This window comes from Capra hircus, chromosome 27, assembly GCF_001704415.2.
Source record: "Capra hircus breed San Clemente chromosome 27, ASM170441v1, whole genome shotgun sequence".
Classification (NCBI taxonomy): domain Eukaryota; kingdom Metazoa; phylum Chordata; class Mammalia; order Artiodactyla; family Bovidae; genus Capra; species Capra hircus.
Genome location: NC_030834.1, coordinates 8,098,184 through 8,110,694, shown reverse-complemented (window position 1 = coordinate 8,110,694; position 12,511 = coordinate 8,098,184). Strand labels below are relative to the sequence as shown.

Sequence of the window (12,511 nt, the reverse complement as noted above, 5' to 3'; positions counted from 1 at the left end):
TAGTGTGCTGGGTAAATAGCAGTACTCATCTTGGAAAGATGCATTTAGATTTGAATTCAGTTTTAAATTATGAAAAATGTCACACAGAACACTTTCCACAGCAAGCCTCTTTCTGGCCATACACAAACACGGCAAAGGTCAAGCATTGCTATGTGTGCGTGAAGCTTAAGGCTCATCACAGCTAAACTGGGAGGCGACGATGGCCTCAAATGTGGGGAAGGATAAACATTTATATGGCACGATAATCCTAAGGAGGTCGCTGCAGAAGGTGACTGTAAAGCAGAGAAATTTTACTTTCAAATGTGTAGCAAGACAAAATGAACAAAACCTTCCAGCTAATTCCAGCAAGTGGACGTTTGAAGACCTGTAGAGCTTTCTATCTCACATGTTCATGTGTGTGAGCATGCAGGGCACACGTGGGCACGCACAGGTGAGCGCACAGACAGCCCTCAGTTACTCTCATCCTTCAGCTCTCTGCTCACACCCCCTCCTCGTGACGTCATCACAGAACACACAGCCCTCCCTCCCCCAGCTCCTGACTCTGAGAGTCTATGGAGTTTTCAGCCTCTGATATACAGCTTAGAACATAATTGTTCTCTATTGCTTTATTCTGTGAATTTTATTTCCTCAGCTAAACCATAGCATAGCCTCTGTTCCATCCCCAGTGGCTTCTAATAGAGTTGAGTATGTGATCATGACTTAATTAATATTTGTTGATTGATTAACTCAAACCACAAAGTTTGGATTGGTTATTTGTCTAAAATGAGGACAAACTTGTATTCTTGCTCAGCCCCTCCCAATATTTCCAGCTCTGTGTGTGCACATGTAATTTTCAGCATGCATCTTTTTTTTTTTTTTTTTTAGGTGCAAAGTAGTATTTTATTTATTTTTTTTTTATTTTATTTTTTTTAGTTTTTTATTTTTAAAATTTTAAAATCTTTAATTCTTACATGCATTTAAAAAAGTTCTAAAATGCTATGATCATACTTAAAAGAATCATTAATTTCATATTGAAGTTTACCTATCTCAAGAATAGCCTAAATTAAGAACTAGCTTGTCTCAAGTAGGATTCAACCCGTAGAGCTATGCCTTTTAAATCTTTTAATTTCTTTCTTGTCACTCACTTATTGAAAGGAGTAGATCAGTTTCCCCCAAGAATGTCTCATTTTTAGGATTTGTCTGGTTACTTGCTTCTGGTATCAGTTAGCTTTTCCCTCTGTGTCCTGTATTTCCTGTAAATTGGAAGTTACTACTATAATCTAGCTCAATATTGTTGGCAGAATACATCACAGATGATGGTGTATAGTTCCTATTTACCATATAAGGGGAGATGGCACCCCACTCCAGTACTCTTGCCTGGAGAATCCCATGGACGGAGGAGCCTGGTAGGCTGCAGTCTATGGGGTCACTAAGAGTCGGGCACAACTGAGCGACTTCACTTTCACTTTTCACTTTCATGCATTGGAGAAGGCAATGGCAACCCACTCCAGTGTTCTTGCCTGGAGAATCCCAGGGACGGGGGTAACCCTGGTGGGCTGCCGTCTACGGAGTCACACAGAGTTGGACATGACTGAAGCGATTTAGCAGCTATCCAGCTGTCTTATCATTCATGTTAAAACTAATGCCTGGATTAACGTGATCTGCCCACCTTAATCTACTGGTAATTTTAGAAGGATAGCCTGTGGCCATAACACCCAGCAAAGTTACAAAGACCCTTACCTGTGACTTTGGTCCCTTTAAAAATGGTCTCTAACCAGCTACATTAGAACACTATAATTTTCAAAGAGTAATATATTTATGCTGAGGTAGGTGGGTTTTTCTAGTGTAATCATTTTTTCTTGGAAGCACCTACTATTATGTATCAAAATGAACTTGTTTAACTAATAGCCATGGTGATTACCACTTATATTTAACCTGACATACCTTCCTTCTTTTCAATAAGACTTTCTATTTAATATGTCAATAAAATAGTAGTGAAAATAAAAGTAACATTATTCCTTTGTTTCACGGACAATCTTAAAGTTAGGTAAACCAAAAGCATCCACTGGTGTGCGTCGTCACACCTCTGGGCAGAGTAACCTGGAATTAGATGTGCCCCTGAAGGCTCGGCCAGACGAATTAGGAGTCCCACAGGGAAGTCAGCGGGAAGGCGACACATTGTGAAAACTGACTTGGGCCACCTCTAAACAGCCCTGTGAGCAAAGATGTGGTGGTTATGGAGTGTGTGAAGTGGGTGGTGTGTGCGGAGTGTGGTGGGGGTGGTGAGTGGCGCAGGTCACGTGTGGTGGGGGTGGTGAGTGGTGTGTGTGATGCACATGGTGTGCAGTGGGTGTGGTGGGGGTGGGGGTGTGATGTGGTGACTAGGGTATGTGTGGTGAGTGTGGAGTGTGTGTGGGGGGTGTGTGTGTGTAAGGGGTGCAGTAGCAGTTCTAGCAGCACCAAAGGGTTCAGATCATAGTTTCCAAGTCAAAAGCAGGCTGGGCAAGGGGAGATGCCCCTTCCTCATCTCCCTGCCCCCCCGCTGCACCCAACAGGCACCCTGCAGGCCTCCGGACGTCGGACCAGGGGACAGCCTACGCAGACGCTCTCTAGGCCGCTGGGTGGTACACCGAGGTCCCCGAGTCCACCTCTTGCGCCCCCCTGGGCCCTTCCCTACCCTGGACTCTGTCCTTCCTGCCTGACCGCCCCCGACAGCAGGGATCAAGCCCTGGTGTGTTTGGCCAACCGCTGCCCACTCACAGCCCTGCAGGCAGCTTTTGTTTGGCTGACACAGAAACTTAATGTTTGCTTACTTTAGTGCCTACATTTTAAAGTTAGGAGATTTTATATAAAAAGCTGGATTTTTGGTTTATCTTGAAAAACCAGAAGATCAAGCTTCCCAGGCCACATTTAGCGTGATGAGAAGGACGTGGGGCCCAGCCGGGGCAAATCAGCCTCTGGTGGCAGCGAGCAGACCCTGCAGGGTGGGCCCCTCGTGGTCGGTCTTCAGCATCTGCTGATGTCCAGGCTTCTCTCCTCTGCCCGCTGTCTCCATTCCTCAGCCGAGGGAAGCGTGAACATACGGGGCGGTTAGGGAAAAAACCCTCAGGGTGCTTCACTTGGGCCAGGGACTTGAAAACCCAACAATGTCTGCTATTCCGCTCAGCACTGACTGATCTCATTCTGAAGACGAACATGCTGCCTGCAGGTGATCTGTGTCCCTTGCCCCTGCTACAGAAAGCTTGGACCCCAACAGTCCTGACCTCCCTAAACTAAGAGTATTTGCTGCTTCCTCTTGCTACCTGCTTTGCATTCAAAGCTTTCTTCTTTCTGATTACTGACAGGGCTTCCCTGGGAGCTTAGGGCGTAAAGAGTCTGCCTGCGGTGCGTGAGAGCCGTGTTCGATCCCTGGCTTGGGAAAGATCCCCTGGAGAAAGAAATGGCAACCCACTCCAGTACTCTTGCCTGGAGAATCCCATGGATGGAGGAGCCTGTTTGGCTGCAGTCCACGGGGTTGCAAAGAGTCGGGTACAACTGAGTGACTAACACTCACTGATAGTGGGAAGAGCTTTTCCCTGGCCTTTGGGAGGACCTGGGGATGGGGAAGGGAGGAGACAGGACAAGTCAGTTGATTTCCTGTCTTTTTCGATTCTGTCTCATGAAAGAGACTGAACTATCCAGGGGCAGGGAGACGTTTTAAGCGTCGGGAGGTGTGAGTTCGAGAGCTGAATTTGTTAGCTACGTGATCACAGGCAAGCCACTCTGCCTCTTGAGCTAAAGAGAGTCACACTAAATAATCCATGAGCTCCGTGCCACTAAGGCATTGATTCTTTCGGTCAGATACACAAAGACACCTCCATGCTGTGGTCCTTCTTTTGTTCAAGTGCTTATGTCATATTTTTAAATGTATGTTGCTAGTTTGTTTGCTTGTTACAAGATCCCCCATGTCCCCCCAAGGATCACAGAACACCCCCATCTTCCTGTTATGCAGTTCTTAAAGTCTTATTTTTATATATGACAAGGAGTTAATATATAGTATATATTTTAAAAAGTCCTACAACTCAACAACCACAAAAGGGCAACTAATCCGATCTTAAAAGGGACAAAGGACTTAAATACACATTTCTCCAGACAAGATAGACAAATGGCCAGTGAGTATATAAAACGATGCTTACCATCACAAATCATCAGGGAAAAGCAAATCAAAAGCACAGGACACTACCTTATACCCATTAGGTGGCTGTTATTAAAGAAAAGCTATTATTAAAAAAATAATAATAACACATGTTGATAAAGGTGTAGAGAAAATAGAGCCCCTGTGCACTGGTGGGGAGAATGTAAAATGGTGCAGCTGGTATGGAAAAGAGCGTGGTGGCGCCTCAAAAATAATTCAAAATGTATTGCTTCATGGGTGCAGTTTTGCAAGAGTTTGCAAGAGTTTAGTTTTGCAAGATGAAGTGTTTTGGGGATGGATGGATGGTGCACATCAGTGGGAATGTTAATTAATTAATTAATGTTAATTAATGTTAGTTAATTCCACTGAACTGTACACTTGAGATGGTTTAGAAGGTGCCCTTTGTTATGTGTATTCACCACAATTAAAACTTTTAAACAATGACAGGAAATAGTGATTTGGCTTAATCGTTTAAAAAAAGGTATCAAGAAACAAGTAACTCTCTCTGTGAAGACAGGTGAAACAGAGGCGCTCTGCTCACATGATGTGATGAGTTAAAAGACTTTCAAACAGAGTAACCTGTGCCTTGGGCTCCAGAGCAGGCCTTAAGCCCCAGGATGAGATGGACACAGAAGAACTGGCACGAGGTAATGAGTCAGGCTGGGACCCGGGACCCTTTGCTGTAGGGCTGGCACCTGGACAAACGTCTCCTCCAGCAACAAAACACAAGGGACTAAAACCAGCTGCGTGCGTGAGCAGTTGGAGCCAATTCTGGACAGGATACACAGACCAGAAACTCAACTGACACTTCTGAAGAGTCGGAAGCAAAAGCAGGGTACTCTGCCCCCGCACTCAGCACCGCCAAAGAGGTGGGCAGACCACTGAAGTCACCCCTCCAGGAGCAGCCCTGGACCCCCGAGGCTGCCCGGCTTGCCTCCAGGAGCGAGCAGGGGCGCCTGATGCTGGTTTGTGCTCCCTCCTCGGCCACAGAAACCTCAATAAAGTCTTGCCCGAATTTCTCGTCTGGCCTCCCATCAATTTCCATTGATTAAGAGAAGGTCAAGAATCCTGGTGGATATCAGGAATAGAAGCTGTAGTGTATCAACACGAAGAGGTTATGCAGTCACAAAAATTGTACTTCAAGACTGCACACCATCACGGAGAAAGGCTGCTGACATGATGTTGAGAAAATAGCAAAATATAAAACCAAAAGGTAAATCTGAGGTGTCCAATTACGTGTGCCTTTAGACAGGGACTCCAATGGAAAAGGCAAAACGAAATTAGTTCCTAAGTCAGGGTAGTTTTTTTTTTTTTTGCTTTAAAATGCATCTTTAAAATTGTTATGATAAGTGTATACAAAACATAAAATAATAAGTGAGAGTAGAATAAAACAGAATATCCAAGGTTCTCCCTCTCACAGAAAGGAAATACTCCGAAAGATACAAGATCACCATTCCTTCGAGAAGAAACACGTTTGTTTTCAGTCTCAGCTACGCAGAGCAAGTGGAAATGGCTAAGGAGGAGAGATACCGTTTGGACCCACAGCAAAGGTGGCTCCAGGTCCGCCAGCTAGAGCTCACCATGCTTTGCACTGGTCTGGTCACATTCCCCGCGTGACCCCTGGCCCTGGAGACCTCCGTGTTTACGACTTTTCCTAAAAAGCTCTAAGTGTGTGGACAGAGCCTATTTCTGAGTCCACGGCATGCCTCCCACAGTGCTGGTCACCGCTGAAGTCTCTTGCCAGATGAATCTAATTACATACAGGGGAACGGTGGGGGTGGGGGAGGGAAGAACCGGGAGCTGGGATTAGCAAATGGAGTGTATATAGGATGGGTAAACAAGGTCCTACTGTGCATCACAGGGAGCTATATTCACATCCGACAATAAACCATAATGGAAAAGAATCTGCAAAAGAACAGATGTGTGTGTGTGTGTGTGTGTGTGTGTGTGTGTGTATAACCGAGTCACTCTGCTGTCTAGCAGAAACTCACACGACATTAAAAATCAACTATACTTCAATAAGATTTCTTTCAAAGGGTAGACCAACTCCCTGCTGTTCCTTTTTACCAATTACTGTGTCAAATGATGCCGCAGCGTGGGCTCCACGTCACAGAGACAAGCACGAGAAAGCAAGCGCACATAAGGTCACGGGTGCTGCCGGCGCAAGTAAGTCCAAGATCCAAAGTTGCATGTCTGGCAGGTGTCGTTATACTGAGAAGTATATAAACCGGAGAAGCAGAAGAACACCTCTTAGCGTGGCTCAACATTGATTCCATGTCTCACTGGACTGCTGGACTGTGGGTCAGTCATGTCCCTGGAAGCCAAATGTGTACTGACAAGAGAAGCCTGTGGGGACTGCCAGCTCTGGGCTCCGGTATGAGGTCCCAGACCCTGGGGTCTTAAATCACCCCTCTGCACGCCCAAGGGAGGGCCATCCAGGCTTGCCATTGGCAGTAAGGCTCTCTTTTTCTATCTAGATGGGGACCTGGTGGGAGGTTTTCTACCCATTTCCTGGTGATGGGGGAATAAACACAGCGTCTGTACATTTCTGAAGATGAAGGGAAAATCCGTCCTTACGAATGCCCTGTGTTCCCCAGGAGCGGCTGGAGAAACAGCCCTGCAGTTCCAAAGACACAGACGATTATAAACACCCACAGGAACACCCTGTCCACCACCATGGCCACGTACTTCCAGTCGTCCTCTACCTGAAAGGCAAAACGTCAAGCATCTGTAAAAACTGAAAACCATGGGAGATAAGCTGCCTCCTTTGCACAGAAGATTCACTGACAATTTTTAAAGCAAGTATCCCTATGATTCTGGTTAACCCATGTCTCCTCCGTAGTGTACACAGAGAACAACCGTTTGCCTGCTGATGGAGGGTGCGTGTGCGCCATTAGTCCTGGGGCAGAAGGCTGCAGTCAGCAGGCTCCCGCAGGGCACACAGGGCTTCTCATGACTGCAAGTGTATGTGTGTGTGTGTGTGTGTGTGTGTGTGTGTAGGTCGCTCAGTCAAGTCTGACTCTTTGCGACCCCGTGGACTGTAGCCCGCCAGCCTCTGCTGTCTGTGGGATTTTCCAGGCAAGAACACTGGAGTGGGTTGCCATTCCTTTCTCCAGCCTGGCTGCAAGTAGCAGCAATGAAAGAGCTGCTCAGATTGCTCCATTCTTGCATCAACTGAGAAAAAAGCACAACCTGAAAGTTGAGAATTAATTTATTTTTAATTGGAGGAAAATTGCTTTACAATATTGTGTTGGTTTCTGGCGTCCAGCAACTCGAATCACTCGTAATTATATAAATGTAAGCCTCTCCCTCTTGAGCCTCCCTCCCCTCCCCTCGAGAGTTATGTTTTATTCGGTGGATTTTCTGAGGACTTCAAGCCTGGGAGGCAGCCTCTGAGATCGCTCTGAGGGACTGCCCTGAAGAGGTAAGGGAGGAGCCAGGATAATAAGGAGATTGGCCTTTTGGCTGAGATCGCAGACGGTAAAGCATCTGTCTATGATGTGGGAGACTCGGGTTTGTTCCCTGGGTTGGGAAGATTCCTTGGAGAAGGAAATGGCAATCCACTCCAGTACTATTGCCTGGAAAATCCCATGGACCGAGGAGCCTGGTGGGCTACAGTCCATGGGGTTGCAAAGAGTCAGACACGACTGAGCGACTTCACGTTCGTGTTCACGTTTGCAACAAAGACCAGGTAGTCAGACTATCAGATAATGTTGCAGAACATTCTGTTGCATTTGACTGCCACAGTCATCCTTTGATGTTTCAGCTGCCTAGTTTTTGTTGCAAAACCTCCTATATATCCTGGCTCCTCCCTACCCAATCTCTTGGGATAAACCATAATGGAAAAGAATACTTAAAAAGAATGTATATACATATGTGTTTAACTGAGTCACTTTGCTGTACAGCAGAAACTGGCACAACATTGTAAATCAGCTATCCTTCAATTGTTTTTTAAGTTTTTAAAAAGATTACTGTTAATTACGGAAAATCAGGCATCTCAAGTTAATGAATTTACTGCTTTTCTATAGGTGGGAAGAGGCAAGAGTCTGGGCTTTCGGAAATCATTTCTTGGATGTGCACCTTAACTGTCTAGGGCCAGTATCCCACTTTCTCCATCCTGAGGCCCCTCAGGGTGCACAGCTGGGGTTGACGGCAGTGACTGAAGGCTTGACGGCTGCAGCATCCATTGTTAACTGATAGAGTGGGACATTTTTCACCCACTCTTGTCATGAGCACCGTGGAACCTCCTGACCCTGCGGCAAGTCCAGGAACTGGGTTTGAGGCAGCAGAGGGTGGGGGATAAGCCCTGCAGGATGATGGTCCCCCATCAAGAGCCAGCAGCCCTCTAGACCCTGGCATCACTCTAGTGTGGAGAGTTCCTTACACTTCTCCTGCCCTTCCTGTTCCCAACCTCCAAGAGCCCTACCGGGTGGTGCTGAAGTCCGAGCAACTGTCCCCTAGGTTTGACGAAGGTGTCCTCACAGAAGGGAGTCCCAGGCTCACCTGCTGCTGATACAAACCCCCCTCCACCTGTGTGACACGCACTCACTGTCCTCCCTGGCACCAATGGGCAGACTTCAGGTCTGCGATGTCCTTTCATTAGGAGATATGGATGCTGGCAGCTGCCATCAGGTCAGACCCAGACCCCTGGCATGAGTTTCCAGAGGTGCCTAGCTAGTCATCGTGATGGGATGGAAAGTTGGCATACATTTCTTGAGCTCTCTCTGGAGGATGGGGAGGCCTGTCCTGCTATAGTTAGGCCCTGGGCAGCAGGAGCCAACTGAGTTGATGCTAAAAATATCCCCGAAGCTCATCCAACCAGCACCTGCATCCCCGTGTGATTGGAGCTGCAGCATTCTGTCCTGTCCCTAGGCTGGCTCTTCCTTCTCCCAGCCTTCCTTAAGCAGGGGCTCTCAGTCTAACTAAACCAAGACTGCCCTGAGTGTTTATTTTAAGCAGATTGCACTTGAGTTGACATTTCTGGAGGCAAAGATTTGCTCTGAGGCTTCCCCTTACTCCATCCCTTCACCAGGGCAGTTCACCCATAACTGCAGCCTCACAGAGCTGGATCTCAGGGCACCCACTCTCTGACTGTCTTGCAAACAGAACTGACACTGGAGCTCTGACTAGGGTTCTGTGCAGGGCCCCTAGGACTGCGGCGGGCGGACAGGCTAGAGGGCTCATGCATTTACCTCCTTCGTTTCATTTTGGTTCTTCATGTTTTCCGCTATGAAGTGAACACTATCGATGACGTCTTCGACTTCAGGCGAGAGCTCCGAATTTTCAGCCGTCCACTGTAAAGGCTGATGACTTGATCTTCTCTTGCTGGTGGCAGGTCCACCGGATCTGTGACAGTGGCAGCATTCTTTAAGAAGTCTGGGCTCTTTGTGGTGCTCAAACTTGACTTTGGCAGGCCTACTGGAGACTCCTTTGGGGTTTCTATCAGCTCCGGCCTTCTTCATCTTGTCCAGAGGCCTCTTCATCATCAGGATCTGGGGTAACAGCCGGAGGAAGACCGCCTTCACCCACGTGGGCATGTTGTGAGTGGTCGGGGTGCGATAGTGAATGTTCAGCACAAACACCGTCACCACGATGGACAGGGTGACAAAGATCATGGTGAACAGCAGGTATTCGCCCACCAGGGGGATCACGAGAGACGTGGACGGGATGGTTTCTGTGATCACCAGCAAAAACACAGTCAGAGAAAGCAGCACTGAAATGCAAAGCGTCACCTTTTCACCACAGTCAGAAGGGAGGTAGAAGACCAGCACAGTGAGGAATGAAATAAAGAGGCAGGGGATGATCAGATTAATGGTGTAAAACATCGGGAGCCTCCTGATATAGAAGGAGTAGGTGATGTCTGTGTATATCTCTTCACAACAGTTGTACTTGATGTCATGCTTGTAGCCAGAAGCGTCGACAATTTCCCACTCACTGTTCTCCCAAAACTCATTCATGTCCACTTTAGAGCCAATGATTAGAAGGTCAATTTCAGCTTTGTCGTAAGTCCAGGAACCAAATTTCAGGGAACAATTTTGGTGGTCAAAAGGGAAAAACGTGATGTCCATAGGACAGGAACTCTTAAAAATCGCTGGTGGAGTCCAGGTTATCATGCCATCGTATTTAAGAAGAGCTTTGGTCTTGCCTTCGACTTGGAAGTTGCCGACCGCACTGCAAAGTAAATCAGACACTGTTAGTGACTCCCCCGTGCTTCGGGTCCGCCTGCACCAAAGGCAGCTTCGGAAAAAGACTGGCTGTCGGGTGCACATACTTGTTGTAGAGAACGATGTCGGGCTTCCAGATCATCTCGGCGGGAACACGGAGAGTCTCAATGCCGTCATATTCCCTGGGGTCCCAACGCAGTTTATAATCATTCCAGATCTGAAGGAAATAGGAGTCAAGTTTTAAAAATTGTTCGCTTTCTTCTAAGGTTAATTCTATATTGGCTCAACAGTTTTTTGAAAAGGTTTTTATTTGGAGAGTACATGGTTTAATCAGTCATTCCATCTAACTCTTCCTTTTGCTCTTAATCTTTCACGCAGATTTTGCAATAAACCTATCATCATACTATCTTTTACTATTAGAAGTAGATTGTTACTAGAGCTTGAACATAGTCCTTGGAATGTGGAAATGCACAGTGCAAGAGACCCTGGTTTGATCCCTGAGTTGGGAAGATCCCATGGAGAAGGGAAAGGCTACCCACTCCAGTATCCTGGCCTGGAGAATTCCACGGACTGTATAGTCCATGGGGTCGCAAAGAGTCAGACATGACTGAGCGACTTTCACTTTACTTTGGTTTCTACCAAAAGCTGGTGGATTAAACTCAAGGGGAACAAGGTGGTTGAGCTGACTGGGGCAAAAATAGGTTATCCACTGGATATTAGATATGTATCTATTGATTATTGATTAGCTGGTCAAGTTTATAGACTCAGTGTCCAAGTTCCATAGACTAGACTATGTTCAATCTCTAGTAGCAATCCATCTCTAATAATAAAAAGATACTAGGATGATAGGTTTATTACAAAATCTGCACAAAAGATTAAAAGCAAAGGGAAGAATAAGATGGCATGACTGATTAAACCAAATAGTGGGAATCTAAGCCAGAGCAGAATCAAAGAGCGGGGAAGCATCTGGCTCCGGAGCTCAAGATACAAACGAAAATCGGAGACCCAAGAGCGGAAACCTTCAAAGGACAGAGTCAATGAGAACTTTATCCTTAGGTTCTGCCCCTGAAGCTTGCAGCCAGGCAGCTGTTGCCAGATTGAGCTTTGGGCTTTGGAGATAGATAATATTTTATACTCTGTCATAAACTGGAGATGGAAAGCGGGCGTGCTAGTGGATTTTATCCCCTGGACATTATTGAATTGGCATGTCAGTGACATAGTTCCCAGAGAAGAGTAAATGACACAGACACATACATGACGTAGCCACAAGTTGGTTTCCATGATCTGGTTTACTTCATCCTAGGAAGAGGAAACAATGTTTTCTTAAGCCTCAAATGTACAGAAGTGAATCTTAGAGCAAAAATCACAACTAAAAGGAGCTGAGCTGAGTTCGTGCTAATGGAGGAAAACAAAGAAGACTGAACAGGCAGCTTATAAAAACTAACCAAAAATACAATATTTCCACACTGGTCCCTACCCTGTTGACTTTGAAAGGAAATGTGGCTTTACTACTGTCTTTCAAATCTGATTGAAGTTTCACTTTTTCTGTGAAGGCTTTCTGACCTCTGCAGCCCACAAAGCCTTCTGATCTCATGAAAGAAAAGAAGGGAGAGAATGGAGAATGGGAGGAGGGAGGGGACATCCAGCAGATGGTGGGGGGCATTACTGTTTTTGTGATCTTCCCCAGCTTTGCCCCAGCACCCTCTAGGCTCTCAGTCCTGAATCCAGCCATTCCTCAAGGTGTCAGCTCAGCTCACCACGGAGCCTTCCAGCTGGATACTGCCACTCCCCACTACACATCTCTCACTCCCGCCCAAGCCACTGCTGATTGCTTCACTCATTCATTAACAAATATTTATTGAGTACCTACTATGTGCTCTATAAATGCTGGGGTTACAGAAATCACCAGGATTGGAAAATACCCCTACCTATGTGTGTCTAATGGAGAAGGGAATGGCAACCCACTCCAGTATTCTTGCCTGGGAAACCCCATGGCCAGAGGGACCTGGTGGGCTACAGTCCATGCAGTGAGTCGGATGCGACTCACACATACACGTGTATATCTTAGCTATTAGCTGAGGAGACAGAAAATCAAAAATAGATATATGATCAATGTAAGATGCTTCCCTGGTGGCTCAGATGGTGAAGAATCCGCCTGCAATGCAGGAGACCCATGTTCGATCCCTGAGTTGGA

General features: G+C 46.6%; 1 protein-coding gene across 1 annotated transcript; it reads right to left on the bottom strand.

The window, feature by feature from the left end:
- Positions 6,727–12,158, bottom strand: CHRNA6 (cholinergic receptor nicotinic alpha 6 subunit). The gene is made up of 5 exons (XM_018041757.1): positions 12,075–12,158; positions 11,572–11,616; positions 10,425–10,534; positions 9,346–10,324; positions 6,727–6,858 (listed from the first exon to the last, which is right to left on the bottom strand). Exons 1-5 carry the CDS (start codon positions 12,156–12,158, stop codon positions 6,727–6,729), a joined length of 1,350 nt encoding a protein of 449 aa, XP_017897246.1.